The sequence below is a fragment of the Sabethes cyaneus genome, chromosome 2, assembly GCF_943734655.1.
Source record: "Sabethes cyaneus chromosome 2, idSabCyanKW18_F2, whole genome shotgun sequence".
Taxonomy (NCBI): Eukaryota; Metazoa; Arthropoda; class Insecta; order Diptera; family Culicidae; genus Sabethes; species Sabethes cyaneus.
In genome coordinates this window covers 48605636-48626649 of record NC_071354.1, presented here as the reverse complement: position 1 = coordinate 48626649, position 21014 = coordinate 48605636, and the positions used below count along the sequence as shown (strand labels likewise).

The 21014-nt window shown below is 41.5% G+C and overlaps 1 protein-coding gene across 1 annotated transcript; it reads right to left on the bottom strand.

Annotated features, from left to right (window-relative positions):
• Nucleotides 1-832: 832 nt before the first annotated feature.
• LOC128733717 (uncharacterized) lies at nucleotides 833-20712 on the bottom strand. The gene is made up of 6 exons (XM_053827484.1): nucleotides 20240-20712; nucleotides 17696-20142; nucleotides 2696-3318; nucleotides 2356-2634; nucleotides 1851-2303; nucleotides 833-1724 (listed from the first exon to the last, which is right to left on the bottom strand). Exons 1-6 carry the CDS (start codon nucleotides 20529-20531, stop codon nucleotides 1634-1636), a joined length of 4185 nt encoding a protein of 1394 aa, XP_053683459.1. The 5' UTR covers nucleotides 20532-20712; the 3' UTR covers nucleotides 833-1633.
• Between the last annotated feature and the right edge of the window lie 302 nt (nucleotides 20713-21014).

Sequence of the window (21014 nt, the reverse complement as noted above, 5' to 3'; positions counted from 1 at the left end):
AAGGGCATCCTTAACCGGATCCAGGAGAAGGTCAACGCTATTCTCCGGCGGCAGCAAACTGGATTCCGTACTGGTCGATAATGTGAGACCATAGACCGTGTAGACGCTCCGCATTGTATTGGAACAGATCAACGAATTAAAGACTCTATTCTGCTGGTCTTCGTTGACTTCGAAAAACCATCTGAACGACTTAATTACGGGCGCCCTTACGCGTAGAGGAGTTCCAGCTCAGTACGTGGCGTTCTCGTACCCTCTGCGTACGAAAACTAGAATTTTCAACTCAAACGTTAAGTCCGTATTTCTGTAAGCCTGCGAAACGTGGTGCGCCCCTGCTGAGACAACGCAAAAACTACAGGTATTTATAAATCGCTACCTATGACATATCATTTGGCCGATAGCAACAGAAATCCGATAACGCAGGTGGATGGATATTGGACATACTCTGAGAAAAGGAGCAAATGAGACCTACAGAGAAGCACTCGATTGGAATCCACAAGGACAACGTTGATGAGGAACACCCAGAGGCTGATGACGACGCAGCTAACGACCTGCGGACGGTTAACGGGAACCTGTCCTGGCGACAGGTGAAAGCCATGGTGGGAAACCGTCAGCAATGGAGATCTCTGATTTCATCCATTTATTCTGCTGGACCGCCAGACATGGACCAGTGAGAAGAAAAATCTGATTAAACTTTAAATTTTTCAAATTTTGGACCGTATTCGTATGTTTATGATTTCATTTCGAATATGTTAGAAAACAGAGCATTGGAAACATCTGTCAACTTATATTAATTTTATTAAACTTTTTTTTCAATACAAATGTTTTTCATCGATAACAGTTCAATTAAAAGTAACCACCCTTTGGATCTGTTCCAAAAACGACTAACCTTTGGATATTTTTTTTCCACGAACCTATAATTTAGCAGATTATTCTGTAGTATCACTGCAGCGTAACCATTCCCTTTCACCGAAGCGTGTCGCATAAAATTCAAAATTATAAACTACTTTCTACTTTGGTCGGTTTGCATCAATTGCAAACTTTCATGATCAGCCAATCAAACAAAATAAAAACGAAATATGGCATATCTAAAATCACTGAAATCTTTTCGACAAAGCAACGCGTTGTTTGTTTATTGTTTGCTAATATTAACTGTGCCGTTTGGCACAGACTGGCGTTTCGCGCGAATGCATTGGCGAGATGTGGCGCTTTTACTAATTAAACAGACGTTCACTGCACTAACTGTTGCACTGCCGCTGCACTGAGCACGCAAAAATTTGACAATACTATCACTTATCGGCCATGCCGGGGCAACCGAGAACAGGTGTACCTACTCACATAAATCCGTAGTCACTTACGAGCGTTTTCTTTCGCGTTCTTTTACGTTGATGAGAGTTGCAGGGAAAAAAAACTGCAACGGTTTGGTTAGTGGGTTAAAACGGGAAACGTGAACAACTCAAGATTAAACGGGAAATGCAAAAGAGTATTCACTAAGCGGAGGTGCGATCACGTGCATTAGGAGAAGGATGAGACTTTTTGGTGAAAAAGATGACAACTATCTATCTCTCACTGCGGTAGGGGGATAGGAACTGTTAGTAGAAACTGATTTCTACAAGGGCAGAAAACAGGGGATTCACTACTGAAAATGCTCAAATTTACAATCCTGATCAACACATTCTCCACGCATCTGATAGGGACAGATAACACCGTCCGGAATGTTTAGTGCACTAGAAAAAAAAATAATAACGATAGAAGAAAAATATGTATTATTCAATTGGGACAGGTACCTGCTTGCGTGCGAATGACAAAAACCAACAAACTATTATGATAATTGAAAAATTCCCAACACTAACCTTTGATCTTTGAACGAAGCTAGCGGCGATGTATACTTTCCTAATCGTGTTTGCGATTCAAGGGCGGCAGCCAGTGGTGGCGCCTCACGAATAGCAACTGGCCGTCGAACGGTCGGACTTGTACTTCTGGAAGCAGGTGCATCGCTGGTAAATCGTTTTGGTTCTTCGTTTTTCACGGGAGAGGTAGCATCCTTTTGGTCTTTGTCGGGAGTTTCATGCGATTTTATGGGAAGATTTTCACTCACTGTGGGTGTGGATGTAACTGCAGGCTCCTGGGGAGCATTAGTTTCAACCGGCTGACGGCGTTGCACGGCCTGCAACGTCTGCCGTTGCTCAGCGGTGATCTGTTTAAATTCATCAAGCGACAGTCGCTTCATATTTTTAAGTTTTTTCGTTTCTGTGGTCAGAATTTTCAACTGTTCGTGAATTTCATTGTGTACGGTTGACGGAGACCTAAAACGGGGGTTAATAGTTTGATTTTTCCGGTTTCCAGTACAATACTTACTCATAGTCAGGGCCTTTAACTGACCGTCCTATCTCCAGGCACAGTTTATTTAACTCGATGGACTTCTTTCGACTGCTCATTACTTTACTGTGAGACTGCTGAAGGGCCGGAAATATCAGCTCAATTCGACCTTTGTGTAACGCAAGAGCACTTTCCAGTACCATTAGTTTCTCTTTTAGGAATGCAACCTTATTTTCAAGATCGTATTGCTTTTGTCTCTCGTGTTGTGCATTTTCCACTGTCGCAATTAGATCCTGTAGTTCTTTGTTAAATCTTTGACTGAAACGGAAAATAATGTCTATTTGATTTGTGCTTACAAATGGATTCAGGAAAGTGGTACTTATGTTTCTCGGAGCGATACTCGGCAATCGTGAGTACCTTTTGCTTATTTTCTTCCTTGATTGTCGACATTCGACGAAGTGCTTCTCGAAGAGTGGTTATATCTTGATCAGTTTGTGCTGATCCCACCTTACGCTTAGGACTAGCGGGTGCATTTCTAACTACCGGCACCGTACTATCAGTATTCTCTTTTACTGGCGAACTGGTACTAGTCACACTAGTAGATTGATCTTTGGTTTCTTCGACTGGGGGGTTTTGAGGTTTCACAATAGGTTGAGAGTTGCTTCTACTCTCGGCAATGACTGTATTATTTATGAGAACACGTTTAAACAGCGTGTCAGAGTCTTGTTTGGTAGAAGACTGATTTTTCGCTGGGATCGGCACCGGATTGCTAACGTCTTGTACGTCTCGCCCATCGCGATTAACGGTAACAACGAGATCATGATTTTTCTCTGCACCTGTTTCCATCGCACCAGTATTGATTATAGTTTTTGTCAGGGTCGGCATTCTTGGAGCTCCTCTAATCGCATTCAGCCTTAGCTGCTTCTGTTTTTCTAGTTGAGCCATCCTTTCTACAAGCCGTTTGTACTCCAACTGTGATGACTTTGGCAGATGACGAACAGCCTGTGAATAGGGGAAGCAGATATGTGTTGGACTGTTTCGGACCACACGGTCTGAACCAACGGATACCGTAACAGTCCGTGGTGTCTGAGACTGTGTTACTCTCAGTCGTATAGCAACACGAATGGAATTTCGATTTCTAAATCTATTTATACAGAAGAATCCAGGTACGAAGCACTATCCAAGTTTTACTTTTTTTTAGCAAGACACGAAGAAAAGCCAGGTTTTATTACTATTTTAATATAAATTTAATAACTACGGTCGGGATTTTGTTTCTAGTCTTACACCAAATGTTCGTATCAGTGTCTAGACTTGTCACAAAAAAAAATTGACAAAAATGCCAAATTGCCACAAGCTTAAACGACAATGAAGAGTTACTCAAAATACTATCCCTGCGTTTGTATTTTTGACTGGCTGGTAAAAGGCTGAATAATGCATACTATACGTGCTTCGCGCACTTGGTAGGCATAAAATAGATCTCAAAATGGTTCTCAGCTTCTTGTTCAGCAATTCTTATCTCTACAGGCCGAATGTGGACAAGGAGTCAGCTCCAACGATAAGCGAAGTTAAGTACGGCAACGATCAGCTAAAAACAATAAATCGGATGGTGAGGGAGGCATCGGTGCCCAGCTGATTTTATATACCATTTTATAGAAAGTTATAAATAAAAATAGACTGGCTTACAACTGGAAGCAAAATTAGAAAAAGAAAAATATATTCCACCCCAATTCCGCCGGCTACGCCGAATAATAATTTCAAACTGTGAACCGTTGCGAGGGCTAAGGAATTCTAACAAGAGGTCAGTAAAGCTAGAAAAACGAATAAATCTTAGACGAAGTGTTTAAGCTGTCACAAAGTAGTAATTTGTGATATCTGAAATTGAGTAATTCGGCCTAGTCAATCGCTGCCGCTCGTTAGCAAAATTTGCCACGAGGATGGTTGCAAAGTCCTTTGAACTGCACAGAAATTCACTTACGAAATTAGACGCGCATTTTCGAGATCAGGACGAATTAAGGTGCAATAGAGTGCTTTTACTTTTAGGTAGTGCGGGTCTTTAATATCTCGTTTAATTTTTGCAATAAATCCCAGCTGATCGTCAATTTTGTAACCGAAATCCCGACATACGCGCCCTTACCGTATTCGAGCGGAAGACGCTGCGGACGATATTTGGCGGAGCGCAAACTGAAAGCGGAGAGTGGCGGAAGCATATGAATCATGAGCTACAAGCACTGATGGAGATCGTACATCTGGCGAAATCTGGCGGTAGGTTACGGTGGGCCGAACACATCGTAAGGCTGCCGGACAACAGTTGCGACAAAAACAGTTCTGTTCAACAACCCCAGCGACATCAGGAACAGCCAGGGACTGCTTCAAGCGACTGCTTGAAACAGCACAAGCCAGAAGCCACTCCGGCCAAAAAGCCAAAATGACAAAAATGTACTTTACTTTTTCGGTCCTACGCAATCTTAACTATGTAGTATACATGCCTAATACTCAAACAACATTTATTTGTTCGACAATATTCGAGAAATTTGGGGAAATAGATCAACATAGCACAGTAACCTATTTTGCACGATAAAAATGCGTTTTCTTAACAATCATGGTGTTGGTCGTTACGATCGATCGTCAATTAGAATCTTAACATCGTCAGCATATACGGTTCTGCAGCCTCTCTTTCAAGAACAGAAGAACCATCGTTAAAGAACAAAACGAACAAAAGGGGTCGCAAGCGACTACCTTGCGGTACACCAGATGTATTCGTGAACGACGACGATACCTTCAAGTCAAGTTTTACTTGCGACTATCGCATAAATACAACATACAAGCAATACATTTGAAATTATACTAAAGGGTTTAAAATAAAAGACAAATTAGTCAAAAATGCGGGGGTCTAAGAAACTAAAAGTTCCCCACCGATAAAAACGATTGCCAGATATACAATAAAGAAATAACGAAATTTAAAAGAAAATTTTGGATAAACAATACCACCAATAGTTGCAAGATTACATGAAACCCTTGCAAAAAAATCAGACGACTGAACTGGGTAGCCTTAAGTATCAAGACGGTAGACGGAGCTTTTACTAAAAATTCAGATGACCCTCTAAACCCAATGATGGAATCGCATTTTCCGGGCTCAACTATGTGTGTGGTCTTGGAATGTATTGAAGTAGAAAGTTGTTCTACGGAGATTCTCTCAGAGTCTAATATAGCAGACGGTATAGATCAATACTATAAGTTCATTTCAGCTATTTAAATCTGCAGGTGTTGACGGAATATTTCCAGCATTGTTTTTAAAAGGTGAAGCATTGCTGGTACCGGTGTTTATGCAGATTTTTAAGGCAAGTTTAGGACTGAAATACATTCCATTGAAATGGAGATTAGTAAAGGTCATCATCATACCAAAAGCTGGTAAGAGAGACAGCACGAATCTCAAATCCTTCAGATCTATCAGTCTATCTTCGGTTCTATTGAAAACAATGGAAAACGTTTTGAAGGATTATGTCGATTCAATACATATGCAATGATATTCGTTATCTAAACATCAGTTTGCATATCAATCTGGTAGTTCAACAGCACTTCATACGCTTTTAGGTAAAATTGAGAAAGCTCTTTCAGTAAAGGTAATTACACTTTGTTCATTCCTGGACATTGAAGGAGCTTTCGACAATATTTCCTACTCATCTATGAAAGATACCTACTATGAAACGAGGTAAATATAACACGCTGGAAACAGAGAAATTACTTCTGAACTTGGAGGGTTATCTGTAACATGAAATACAACAGGTTCTAAGCCCTACCCTGTGGCTATGTTCAAAAACCATCAGATGGAAATGGGATTTAAAGCCAAAAATGGTACGACCGAAAGTTACGTATGCTTCGTTAGTGTGGTTGCCAAAAACAAAGAAGGCTGCTGCTGAAGCAAAGCTTTTAAAAGTTCAATGACTTACGTGTATTGCAATAAACGGAGCAATATTGCGCAGTACTTCATCGAAAGCACTAGATGCAATGCTCTGAAGCGTAATCAATTTAGAAATATTTCATCTGATGCTCATCCTGGTCACCTGAGCATTCTGAATTACTTTAAAATAGGACCTGTGTGTTAATTATGAATGGAGATTGAGTGAAACCTGAGGATAATTATGACACCGTCATCCGGGGCGAGATTGTGCCAAAAAAGCAAATGTTTTTGTTCTTTAGCTCAGTATACACACAATTTAGGAACTAAGTTGATTTCAAACCTGCCAATATATACTAAATTGTTCAATTAACAACTACCGTAGAGATGGTTTAGTTATAATGAAACCTAATTTTACTGGAAGTGCATGAACTTTGGCACAATCTCACCCCTTCTAGGGGGTGACATTGTGCCAAAAACATAAAGTTAAGGTAAATACCTAAACAGTGAACATTAGCACGTTTATAAACAATACACATAAATATCAGTATAAAGTAGTTCATTTGGTGCCGTCCATGAACTAAGTGGACTATTAGGGGTAAGGGGTCGGCCAAAAACAACGCATCATACAGAAAGTATGAACGAAAATAACCCGGGTAGGTCTGAAATAACTAAAATTGACTTCGTAATCAATGTACAGTTTTTATATAGCCAGTAGCGTTTCTTGGGTTAACATGGGGGAGATATATGGAGGGCGTGTATCCTAAAGGGGCATACCTATTTCATCATTTAACAAAAGTAACTATTACTTCGTTCGAGAACCCGCGGCCGCAGGACATGTGGTCCATACCACCCCCCTCCTCCTCCTTAAAATTGGCAGTTTATACACGGTATAATATATTCGTGTTATATTAGAGTGTTTATTCAAAGCATCTGGAATGCACAAGTAATAATTAGTTTAAATTATTTAGCAGACCTATGATGCTGTTTGCTTAAAAATGGATGATGCAATCTTATATGTCAAAATATTGTGCTCAATAGTAAAGAATGTGAGTGTAATGGTGTATACTAACGTATTTTTGTTGTGTATGTGAAATCCACAAATTGGATCGATCATTATGGCTTGGCACAATCTCACCCTCGTGAAGCTCGAAAAGTACAAAGTTTCGAAAAATAATATTTTTGTAATCAAAACTTATCCAACGCATAATAACCTTTCAATACATTGTGAATGATTAGTTTATATACCTTCAAAATAGCAAGTTGATACGATTTCTTGTTTGGGCTGGTTTATGCGGGACATTTTTTACAAGCGTTATTTCCGAGTATTTTTGATCGCGAACTTTGAAACCCTGTTTAGGCTAAATAGTTTGCTAATATTATCTGTGTTCCATTCTAAGTTATGAATAAATATGTTATATTCATGATCATTTTGAATTTAGGTTACCAGTTTCTGTAGATATAATAAATTTTCACAAATAAACATTTTTGGATTTTGGCACAATCTCACCCCGGATGGCGGTACTTCCTAAAAACTGTGCGAAACATCGCACTACGATTGGGAGATGGGAGTTCCTATTATGGTTCGTTGTGCTGGAATCTATGCTGGAATCTGCTGGATTATCTATGTCATCTCTCTATTCTTCTATAGATGGAGTGATTATCTATAGATGGAGCAACATCTATGTCAAATGAACTCAGTCAATCTGTACTGGGTTCCAGGACATTGCGGCATTGAAGCCAATGAATTAGCAGATGATCTAGCAAACAAAAGCTCTACTTCACAATTTAGTGGTCCGAAGCCTTTTTGCGGAATATCAAATTGCACAATAAAAATAAGACGCTGGCAAGAACAAAAAGTGACCAAACCAATTGGATGGCACTCAGAGGGTGTGAAAGATCAAAAGGAATTATAACTCCAAATGCAAAAAACACTAAAAAGCGCATATTTAAGCTTAATAAGAGAACTCTTATTAAGAAGAAGCTTAATAAGAAACTCTACGGTTTGCGCAAAAACTGGCTTAGTAACTCGGGACTGTTTGGGTAGATATCTGCTATGCAGTTGGTCGGTGTTAAGTCAGACTGCAGTCTGACCAAGTCGCAAAATAAAAAAGAAATGAGTTCATGATAGCAAACGATCAAGGATTTCCTGCATTTTACTATGATTAGATTACATAACTGTTGCAAACAACCAAAGATATTTTCGCGTAAATCTGCCAATCCCGTTCGTTCCTCAATCGGATTACCTACGAATGGCCGAAAAACAAATGACCGAAATAACAAATAGCATAATATATCTAGTGACCGAGTCACGATTGGCTGAAAGTCATGTTCGGTCGAAAATATTCATGGCCTTCAATCTGCACAAATGTTGGGCACATGCTGTCCTTACTCGCTGTCTCGGTTTCGGACTTAACTAAGGGACATCCCTGCTAGTCAGTAAAACTAGCAAAATACATGCACTTAAATAGATCCGGAGTGATTCGCGATAAGGGCGCAACTAACAAAGTGTGAACAATGAGAAATATCACTGTGATAATTTGCCAGTACATTTTCAAGTCATAATTTAAATAAAAGTTGCAAAAATCAAGTTTAAAGACATAAATTGGTGTAGAATAAATCAATCTTATAATTTCACAATAATACTGCATAAAATGTGTGCATTCAAGCTCAAAATCTAAGTTTTATAGTTGAACCCCCTGGAATGAGCCTCAAAGCATTTTGACAATGAGATTCGCCTAGCCCTGTTTCGCCTTGTTTTGATTTTTGTATTTAGTTTCGCCTGTTTACAATGCGCCTGTGTTTTGAAAACAACCCAGTTTCGCCTGTTTACAAAACGATTTGCAAATAAGCCTGTCACTTCATAACAATGCGAGGGGCTAAACTGCAAATTGTCTTTTGTTTTGATTAAACACTTCTATCGCCCATCACTAAAAATTTGTTTTAAATAATTGTAACGATTAAAACAGAAGAAAGGATTCTTGCCAAGGATATTATCAGTCTTTTTAAGGCTGATGGTGTAATAAAACGATTTGTTTACAATTTGCCAGTTGAGCCCCAATCGCGAATCACTCCGAAGATGTAGTAGACTAATGCATGTTTTTTATTGAATAGTTATTCAGGCATTCCGGAAAAATCGGCCTTTCGTTGTTTGGCCAAACGAAATTCCGGCCTTCTGTGACTCTAATTTCAAATCCTTAGTTTTCAAAACTGGGTATGAAATGGAGAGAGTTACATGGAAAAAGCGTCAAATATAGCTCTGGCTCTCTCAAGCTCTCACCTAGCGCATCCACGCAGATCTAAGTCAAATGATGACGGTCGATGGCCTTACCTGGAAATGCTACATGTACTTACTGGAGCAGCTAAGCTATGAGGTGCGAACTAGACCGCCTGTTCTCCAGGTGAGGGGCAGCTCAAACAGCGTCTGTCTAGAAACGGGTGGCTGAATATGAAATGCTGTATCCCGCAAGCTATATCTAAGATATCAGACCCATCAGCGGGATGTGGGTATCGCGGCCCCGGTGAGGTAGTATAACGAAAAACTCAATTACCACAAACAACGAAGAAAGAAATTCAGAACGGAACAATCGGTATAGGACACGGCAAGGGACAAGTCGGAATCAACCCGGAGTGGAGATCGCTGCTATTCAGAAAGTTCGATGGCCAAATTCCGGAGAAAGGGAGTTTCGTGCAGTAGACCCTATTGCAGGCACTTCTTTCAAGTAGTACATCTAGTACAATGGCGGCAAAAAAGCAGAACATGGAGTCGGTTTCGTAGTGTCGAAAAAACAAAAGCAATGAGTTATCCGGTGGAGGCCCGTAGACGACCGTATATGCGTGTCGAGGATTAAGGGCAAATTTTTCAATTACAGCCTAATCAACTTATACGCACCGACAAATGATAAATCCGATGATGCTAAGGACGAGTTTTACGACAGGCTTGAGAGGACCTACGGAGAGTGCCCAAAACACGACGTGAAAATCATCGTCGGAGATGCAAACGCGCAGATCGGGAAGGAGGAATTCTTCCGTCCATTTATTGGAAGACATAGCCTTCATCTGTCGACCAATGATAACGGTCTGAGGCTCTTAAATTTTGCCGCGGCCAGAGGAATGGCCATCTGTAGCACCTACTTTCCTCGTTTGAATATTCGGAAACACACCTGGAGGCATCCAAATGGAGAATCTGGCTCTCAGATCGACCATGTCTTGACTAACGGTCGACACTTTTCGGATGTCATCGATGTACGGTTTTTTTTGGAAATCAAATATCGACTCTGACCATTATCTCGTAGTGTGTAATATTCGCGCAAGGCTGTCGAATACGGCGTCGAAGGCTCGCACTGAGAGGACGCTGCGTTTCAACATCTTGAAAAACGGTAAGGCTGCTGGGAATGACGGTATCCCGGCAGAACTTCTAAAAGCGGGGGGCGAGCGGCTGTACGAAGCAATCCACCGGATCATCGTAACAAATGCCGGAAGAGTGGTTGGATGGCCTCATTTGTCCAATTTTTAAAAAAGGGTATCGACTCGAGTGTAAAAACTATCGAGGAATTGCATTGCTTAATTTGGCCTATAAGGTGCTCTCCCGTATCCTGTTCTGCAGACTGAGACCGTTAGTGAAGTCTTTCGTTGGCGAGTACCAGACTGGTTTTCATGAGGGTTTACCCTGCGTCAGTTACCAGACAAGTTCCGGGACTACAACTTGCAGACACATCATCTGTTTGTGAACTTTAAGGCGGCGTACGACTCAGTCAAACGAAACGAGCTGTGGCAGATAATGCTAGAACATGGTTTTCCGACGAAACTAGTTACGCTGATTCGTGCGACGCTGGATGGGTCCAAATCATGCGTTAGAATAGCGGGTGAAACCTCAGCCGCTTTCGTGATGTTGGATGGGCTGAAGCAAGTGAATGCACTCTCTAACCTGCTATTCAACATCGTCTTGAAAGGTGCAATACGGAACTATCATCACGAAATCTTACATGCTTCTTGGCTTTGCGGATGACGTCGATATCATCGGAATCAGTGAGTAGTGGAAGAGGCCCTCAGGCCTTTTAAATGGAAAGCACCGAGATTGGGGCTTACCATTAGCATTAACACCGCCAAAACGAAGTACAAGTACATGATTGCTAGCAGGAAACGTGGAAAACCAAGTGGTGTTGGTGCCGAGGTGGAATTAGATGGGGAACGATATGAAGTAGTGGAGGATGTGATAAAGATGTAAGCCGCGAAGTGAAACGACGAATTGCAGCCGCGAATCGGGCTGTCTACGGATTATCTAGTCCCGTAGTATGCAAATTCGCACAAAACTGGCGCTCTACAGGCCCTTTATGGACATGAATCATGGATGCTAAAGGAAGCTAATCGACGAGTACTCGGGGTTTTTAGCGTAATATTCTGCGATCCATACTTGGTGGCAAATTGGGCAAATTGGAGATTGGAGAACGACAGCCCAGGACCGACAGTACTGGAGGACCATAAGTCAATCTTTAAGTCGCCTGTTAAGAAGTCTTGTAAACAGGACAAGAGAGTCAGGGTCAACTATGTAGCTGATGAAGAAGAAAGGGCCGCTGCCATAAGACCTATCCACCTATCTACTTGAGTTCATTAGTTGAGATTGAAGTAGCAGTCAAATGTATGAAGTTCAGCCGAGATGCTGAAAGCATCTCCTAGTATTGTCATCACCAATGTTGCAGAAGCTCTTCAGCAATGTCTTGAAAACTACGACAATTCTAGTCGACTGGATGATGCCATGGTAAAAGACACTAAGAGAGGGAACCTATCTGAATGTGGAAACACCTCAATCGAATCTAGGAGACAATCGACGCTGCTCTCCGGCAATAGCAAACTAGATTCCCTGCCGACCGATGCGTGGATCATATCACGACTCTCCGCATTATGTTGAAGCAAGTAATCGAAATTCCAAACTCATTTCTTCTGGTACTTGTTAATTTCGAAAAAGCATTCGACCGAATCACGAAAACATCTGTGGCGCACTAAGGCGTAGACGAGTTCCTGATAAGGTAGTCTGCTAACAACAATACGATATGCAGAGCATGCTTAATGATCTCCGTGACAACTCCAAGGTACCAGGTCTCATAGTCAACGTCGCAACGACCAAGTCCGTGGGATTGAACATTAACAATCCAGCCAATTTCAAGGTTAAACACACGAATCAAGATGGCAAGGGGTTTGGGACTTTGGGATGCTCGACGCACAAATCACCGTATGGTTTTCAATTTAAACGGTAAATTCGTTCTCGGTGGACACAACTGAAAGTTTTCATTATACATCATTTGGGTTTGGTGGCCTCATACTTGGATTTCCAATTCGGAACTCTATCTATCGGATCGGAAGCGTAAGTGGAGCAGCAGCTGACATATTTTGAGAAGAGGAGCGAACGAAATCGGCGGAAAGACACCCCACAGGACCACAGAAGAAGCAGATCTAGAGGCTACTGACGAGGTGACCTTGCCAACTGTATTCTGAATTTCTGATTATTATTCGAACCTGACCGTCGACAAATAAGAAACCAGACTTTATCCCTTTGCTCTGCCGAACCACAAGCACATGGACACATCAGGTTTAAGGCTTCAGCAATCAGATAAACACGGGGAATATTACGATAATTCAAAACATTGGACACATTGGTTTAGCTCCGCAACAGAAGGAGAGATCTGCATTTATTGCTAACCGTTTTCTCCCAGTTGGCCTCGTGATACGATACTGATCCAACAAACCAGTCATCGTATGTTCAAATCTATCAATAAACGCTAACACTTGGCTACAAAATCAGTCAGTGTTCCCACGCGCCGTTCGTTCGTTGACTTCAAAGTCACATATGATACCATTGACCAGAAACAGTTATGGGCAACCATGGACGAGAACAGCTTCCTCAAACTGATTCAATCTACGATAGATGCTAAGGCCGTTCGTAATTTGAAGCAATCCTGTCGCCCTGGACCCGATGGCATCCCGATTGCTTTACTATAAAATTGCTACGAAGCTAGGATAACGCTAGAACTCTTCCCTGACAGGTCCGTAACTGCCAATTTTTTGGTGTTCACTTAATTTTGCTTGAGTGGCATTGATTGGAGCTTCCAAAGTGACGCTGTATACACTGCTTTGAAGGCTGCATTCGATTGTGTCGATCATGGGATTTTATGTGCTAAGTGTGATAAATTCGAAGTATCTATAACTATGGCTGCATGGTTAAACTCGAACCTGCGGGATCGTAAAATTACTGTGAAACTGGGAACGTCACAATCTAGCTGGTTTAGTAACAATTCTGAAGTCGAACACGAAAATTGATGGACAAGACACAAACACGTATCGCTCTTACAACATTTAAGGATAAAAACAAAATGGTAACAAAAATTATTTTTACCTACGCGTCGACCGGTTTCAGGCATTCTAAGCCTATCATCAGGACGATGCCGATGTACAACAAGGCTGTACCTTGGTGTCTCTACTGTTTTCGTTATTTAGGTAGCATTAGAGCTATGATCATAAACAAGGCGAATCGGCCACTTGGCTTAGTTCTGAGAATAGGAAAAAATTTTGATGCTCCTGGAACCTTGCGGTCCCTCAATTGCTCGCTGGTACGCCTCCCAAGTAGCACTTGTAACTAATCATAAAAATAAAAAACAACTTGGTCGTCGCAAAACAGTCACATTTCAGTTACGAGTTACCAATTAGTTATCAAGTGACACAAATGAAGCCTTTTTCCAAACTGTCATCAACTTGCTGGTCGCAAAACAGTTAATTTTCCGTTACGAGTAGTTACGAAGTCAAAAATAGTCGGCTAGTAACATTTTCGCAACAACTTGTTCACTGTTCCTTGTAAACACAACGGATCAAGCAAAAACTAGATCTCAAGAATTTTACTTATGGTAAAGATAAACAATTGGTACACGGGCTGTAAAATGCTCTTGTAAATGCGTTTATTTACTTAATTGATGGTACTTGGAATCTTCTCCGCACAGACAATGATATCAAATAAACAAAATTTGATTATTCTCAAACGTCAAAACGATCAAGTTACATCGAAACGAAATCGGCAATGAAAATAGGTTACAGTGTAACTTAGAAATGACGACGTAAGAAATAAGTGACCACAACAGATTTAATATTGGTTACCGTAACCGATAGCGTAACCAGGTCGAAGGCTAAGATTACGGGCAACTAGAATGTAACTGAATTGTAACCTTCTATGATTAACACTGCTGGTAAACTGTTTTATTCAAAGTGAAACTATTCTTTGATATTAAATTAACACTTTCTTTTCACAAGAATCACTAAAAAACACCTTTTCCCGATATCTATGAACAGTGTCTGCTTAAAATCATTTCATGCAATATGCCGAAAACGATACAAAACTTCAAGGACGATGGTGTAGTAGTTAAAACCAAAGGCAAAATGGCTATGAATTTTACTAAGTGATAGCGAAAATAATTTGTTTTTAATGATTTCTAGGTGAGAAGAATAGTTCTCGCTAAGAATAAATTTAAAAATCAGAAAATTAAAATTAAAATTTTTATATTTGTACATATTTGTTTTACAAAAAATCAATTTTTCGAAGAAGTAAGTAACGAAAAGCTAGATTAAATAAGAGCGCGTAATTTTTTCAAAGCTAGAATCATGCATTTCACCATAAATTTGAAACTGCATTAAAATTTGTGTTGAAATAACAAGCGAAATTTATACACTCTTCTATATTCAACAGTTAAATTTACTGCTTGACGTTGACAGCCATAGATTGAAATAATAAACCTGCTGCATTGTTTTCGCTATGCAATAAAAGTTTCAAGATAACTAATTTGCCATCAACTGAAAGTTAATTTACAGTTTATGTGTAACTTCAATAGTAACCATTTTGTAACTATACATGTTACATATTGGTTATTGAGTAACTGTTAATGTAACCATATTTAGTTACATAAGTTGCGCTATTTCGGTTACACAACTGTTATATTTTAGGTTACTGTAACCGAAGTTTGACATTTAAATTTGTCGCATATCAGCCGCTGCGACTCAATTGTGACAACGTGTGCTACTTGGGCTAATCCTGGGACCCGTACTACGACATCTGGGTGAAACAAAAGCGTTTTATTCACCGTATTCTCGAACTCTGCCATGGAGCAATCCCGAGAGCTTATCACCGTATAATAATCTGTGCATCCTTATTGGAATAAAACCCCTCGCACAGCGACGCAAGGATATAATATCTCACAAAATCCTAACCGGTACAATACACAAGTACAGTTGCAGTCGAGAACTACTGACATTCGGCCTAGTGACGATCGAACGAATAATGCATAATAACTTTCTAAGTAGTGGCTCATTCTGGGACAAAATTCTCTAGGGAATGGTACCTAGATTCTGTGGAGTGGCTTTCTGGAGAATGGTGCTCTTACGATAACGTCTTTCCGGGGAATGGTTTTCGGGAGAATAGTATACAATTAAGCGTAACATCCGTTGATGCCCCCATACAGAATGTACTCCATGAAAAAAGACGCCTGTTAGACCGGTTAGTCTCTACGGGTGTGAAACGTGGACAATGCTCATGGAGGATCTCCGAGTACTCGGAGTTTTCAAGAGACGAGTGGTTAAAACGGTTATCGCCAGCATAAACAGGAGAACGTAAAATAGATGAACGCGCAACCGTGGCAGCGAATCCAGTATTCAAAAGGACGGATATGACTGGCAAGAATGCCGGACAATTACTGTGCCAAGGTGGTGTTCACTTCAAATTTGGTAGGAACAACACGACCGACCATCATTAGACTCTGGTCTCGGGCGAGATCTAGCACTGAGTGCACGGTGGACAAGAATTGAACAGCGACAATCCGCAATCAAGGTAACTAGAGGTTTTTAGTTCGTCAAGCTATATCTTCTCTATAGTCGCAGAAGGAGGCGGAACGGAAATTAACCTAGGAGCGCCCATGGAAGATAGTAATGTCCTAGCACCTGATCTCCAAGAAGTCAAACGAGAAATCGGGCTGCTGAAGACCAATAAAGCCGCTGGGAAGGACCGCCTTCCGGCAGAGCTTTATAAACATGGCGGAGAAACGCTAACAAAGGCTCTACACTGGGTTATTTCGAGGATTTGGGAGGAGGGAAAGCTACCGGAGGAATGGATAGAAGGAGTGGTTTGTCCCATCTATAAAAAGGGTGATCAGCTAGACTGCTGCAACTATCGTGGTATCACGCTGGTAAACGCCGCCTTCAAGGTACTCTCCCAGATCCTGTTACGCCGGCTGTCACCGATAGCACAAGGTTTCGTAGGGAATTATCAGGCGAGTTTCATGGGGACTTGCCCAACTACGGACCAAATTTTTACTATCTGACAGATTTTGCAGAAATGTCGGAAGTACAACGTGCCCACGCATCACATCTTTATTGATTTCAAAGCAGCATACGATACAGTCGATCGAGACAAGCTCTGGCAGATAATGCACGAACACGGTTTTCCGGACAAACTGACGCGACTGATCAGAGCTACATTGGATCGAGTGATGTGTTTCGTACGCATCTCTGGGATACTCTCGAGTCCCTTCGAGACGCGGCGAGGGTTGAGACAAGGTGACGGTTTATCCTGTATGCTGTTCAACATCGCTCTTGAGCGGGCATCGAAACGAGAGGCACGATTTTTATCAAGGGTAGCCAACTTCTAGGCTTTGCAGATGACTTCGATATCATAGCCTTTGTATCAGACGTTCCGAAATTGGCGAATAATTCTCGCTGAAACGGGGCCACTACTGACACGAGGTCTTCAAATATTAGAACTTTTGCGCTTAATTGGTTGAAAATGGTTAAAAAATAAGAATTACACTTTGGATACTTGATAGCATTTTTTCTCAGCTTTCCGATGGTCGTCTTGAAATTAAAATCGGTAGGGGGGCTCATGATGAAAACGGCGATTGTTTGATATAATCCAATATGGCGACCAAATCCAAGATGGCCGCCAAAAAAAATTTTACTCCTGTTCTTCTTCTTTACAGAATCGGACCATTTGTTAGTTGTTTCATGGCAATTTTATGAAATATCACGTGATATAGATCTCAAGGTTTGCTCAAAATTCAACTTTTTTAAACCTGTTAGACCCCTTGGCGCACGAGGGGTCCACTGTTTCGAGGTATTAAAAGTGTAATTCTTATTTTTTAACCATTTTTAACCAATTAAGCGCAAAAGTTCCGATATTTGAAGACCTCGTGTCAGTGACCCCGTTTCAGCGAGAATTACTCTGGTCCAGCTTGTACTTGACGCCAAATTTGTTGTGTCTTGATTTGATCAGAACGTGAAACTATATTTTAACATTTCGAAGTCAGACAAATTCGCGTCTATTAATAGCTGTTAAACTAAGAATCAATATTGGTCTCTTGATTGTAAGCCGAGATTAGTCAAGATAGCATAATAAGTGACCCCGTCGGAAAACTACAACCATCAAAATAAAAACAATCGGAAATACCGCTTACTCACCAAAGGCGTAACGGGAGCCGGTGCGCTGACCGCTTTCTTGGCTGCTGGTTTTTCAACCGAACCCGCGGCCCGTGAACTGCTTCCAACCGCCGGCGGAGCAACGACGACGGCGTTCGTGCTTCGGCTTGGCGCCCGAACCGGCTCGGACCTACTATCCGAGCCGGCGGTCGCCTGCTTTTGATCGCTTACTTTACTACGCACGGTTTTCAGAAAATGATCCAATCGTTGCTCGAAAGGAACCGGGTTGCTGGCTGTCTCGCTACTGTCAGGTTGAACCACCGGCGCCGCATTCGGTTCACTTCTCGTAAGCCGTTCGACATCTTCGTCGTCTTCGAATCCCCCGGCGGGAGCTGCGGGAACCGGTGAATAGGTTGGACTCTCTAGCATTACCCGCGATGGACTCGCGTTGTCAAGATCGCGCAAAAATGATTCACGCAGCCGGTTGACCTCTTGCGGCTCCTCCGGAGTGATGTCATCCGCCGGTGGGTAATAATCTGAATTGGAGTCCGAGTCGGAATGACCGAGTTGAATTATTATTTTACGGACAGGATTAGTAACAAATGCTTGCGGTGCGGAGCGTTCTTTTGATGTATGATTGGCAGAGATAAATGTAGTGTTAATATTGATCAGTTTGTTTGGATTATTCACCAATTTAGTGGTTGTTGTAACGGGTGGTGCAACAGCGAGAAGAGGTAGAGATGCAAGTTGGACTGCCGGTGCTTTAATCAATGTTCGTACTGGTGGTTTGGAAGCTACCGCTAGTGGAGGTGGGTTTGCAACACACGCCTTTTTGGCAGCACGATTCTCAGATTTTTTGCGCCTTTTGCGGGCTAACTTTTGCTTGCCTATCAGCGTGATTAGATTTGGATTTTTTAAAGATCGTGCTGTTGAAGACATGACAGGATTTGTCGATGGAAGACTTGCATTAGCCACATCTGACACCGATGTTGCTACGCTAGGAGAAACAATCTCCGGGGCTGGAGTTGTCGGTTTCGGTGCCATAAGACAGGCAACTGATGAAAACTGGTTAGACATTTCTGATGCCTGGGGAGGAGTTTGTGTTTTTTCCTGATTTTTAACATTTGCCTTATTGTTCCTTTTTGAAAGTAGTACCGCTCTAAGGGCCTCTGCTTCCTCTTCTGTCATAGAGTCTGGTGTCATTGCTCGACTTTCCGAAATTGCCGGATTAGACTTTAGATTAGATAACAATTGATTACGGAGCAATTCTTCGTCTTCTTCATCTGGAGTTTGTCTCGACCAGTTGCCGATTATTGGCGGCGGTGGTGCTTCCGGAACCGTACTGTCTTCCATTGGCATAACTTGATCTTCATCAACAACAACTACAACCGGACTTCGGGGCTGTTCACTGTTGTTCGCGTTTTCCATATTTGTCGATTGATCAACTTGGTCTTTTGACTGATTTTCTGGAACTTCCGGACATTGCAAACTCTCAGTTGGACTAATTTCCATTGGATCGTCTTCTTTTTCAGACGAAGAACTGTCTGTTATCTCCACAGTTTCTGGCCTATATTCAATTATTTGGACATCATCATCAATGTTAGTTATTTCAGGTTCCGGTGGGGTCGGAAACTCCCCCGTAGGAGAAAGCAACAACGGTATATCGTCACTAGGCGAGTACGGTCTTTCCTCTTGTCTTTTTTTCAGTCTTATTTGATGCTTTTTAGTGAAAGTCGATTGCAGTGCTAACAACCGTAGTTCCTGCTCTTCGGCAATTTTGCTTGGTGACATAGGTTCCTCTAGTGGGCTTATAACATTAGGTTCCTTGAGTTCTGCTTTGGTTTTGAGGGCCTGCAATCTTAGTTGCAAAACTTCCACGTCTTCTTCCTCCACATTACCATAATCATCATCAAGTACCACTGGTTCGTCTTGCATACATTCTACCTCGTGTTCCTTTCTTCGCCTCTGCATTGACAGCTTGAGCTTTTGTTTAAGTGCGTCCCAGTTTTCTTTATCAGTCTTTCGTTTTCGATTACTGTTGATATTACAAGCCGCTTGTAACCTAGCTCTATCTAGAGGGAAATCTGTATCGGACGAATCGGAACTTGAATTACTAATATTAACAATCGTGCTGACGTTGCCAACGTACGATTTTCGTCGTTTATGTCGCCGATGGATAACAGTGCTCGTCGTAGAAACTTTGCGAAAGCTAGTCTGGCTGTGGTGGTCTCTTACCCACTGCTGCTTTCGTCTGGACGATTTTTCGGAACGCCTTCTTGCGCTACCGGAAGCGGATACAGTTTGCCGTACGCTTGCTTTGTGGCGTGACGGTCGAAGCACTTTCGACGTCGCTCTCCGCCGTGGTGGCAGCAGTCTGGACTTAGGCACGGGCTCATGTCGGTTCAGGTACATTTCGAAATCGTTATCCGAAACACATTCGTAATTCTCCTTCGCGTCATCGTCCACTACCATCGAGGATCTAAACCTAGCTAAAAATGTGAGATAAGCAATCAATTGTGTTCATAAAGATAAGGACATGCTGTGTCTATGTTTGATAGTGAATGCGATTGATAAATCCCCAATTACCATGATGTCTCACAGTGAGCCGTCCCAGCTCACTATCCATCGCTTCTAGCTGCGCGATTCGTTCCCGAATAGATAACTCTTCTTCCGAGGAAATGTTCTCATATTGAAGGGCATTTCTATCCTCGTCTTCATCTTTGATTTCTCCTTCTTCGTGTTCCATAGCACTAGATAACTCAACCTGATTGCTTGCAGAGGTTTGTACAATGGTTAACGCATTATCCGCGTTACCATTACCAGGTATTTCAGGTTCAACTTCTTCTATATGCATGATTTCATGGGCATCGGTGCTCATGATGGATATCCACGATTTATAATCTTTCCCAACAGGAAGATTAGTAAAAAAAAATGCGCCAAATAAGCTTTATCACACACAGAAAAATATTTAAACCATGAAACACGAAAGCACTATACTAAAATGATTTAGCTTATAACACGTTTTCCAGGTTAAAAAATCATTTTTGGCGAACTATTTTATTACATATTCACAATTGAAATTGACAATTGGCCATGATTCTTGTTTTTTCTTGCCTTGAAAATGATGACGACATAATTATTAGGGTTACCTATATAAAAAAAATTCGCAGGCGGAATGAGAGAACAGAGATGCCAAACTTTTTGTCCGCAAATTTTGTTACAAATATTTATTTTAGTTCATAGGTAACCAAAACTGCTCGAAATTCGAGTAAAAACTATCCAACTTTTCACTCGCAAAAAGCTGGATAGGCGAATTCGAGCAAAACTACTCCCGTAAAAAAATTTACATTGAAGTTTGTAG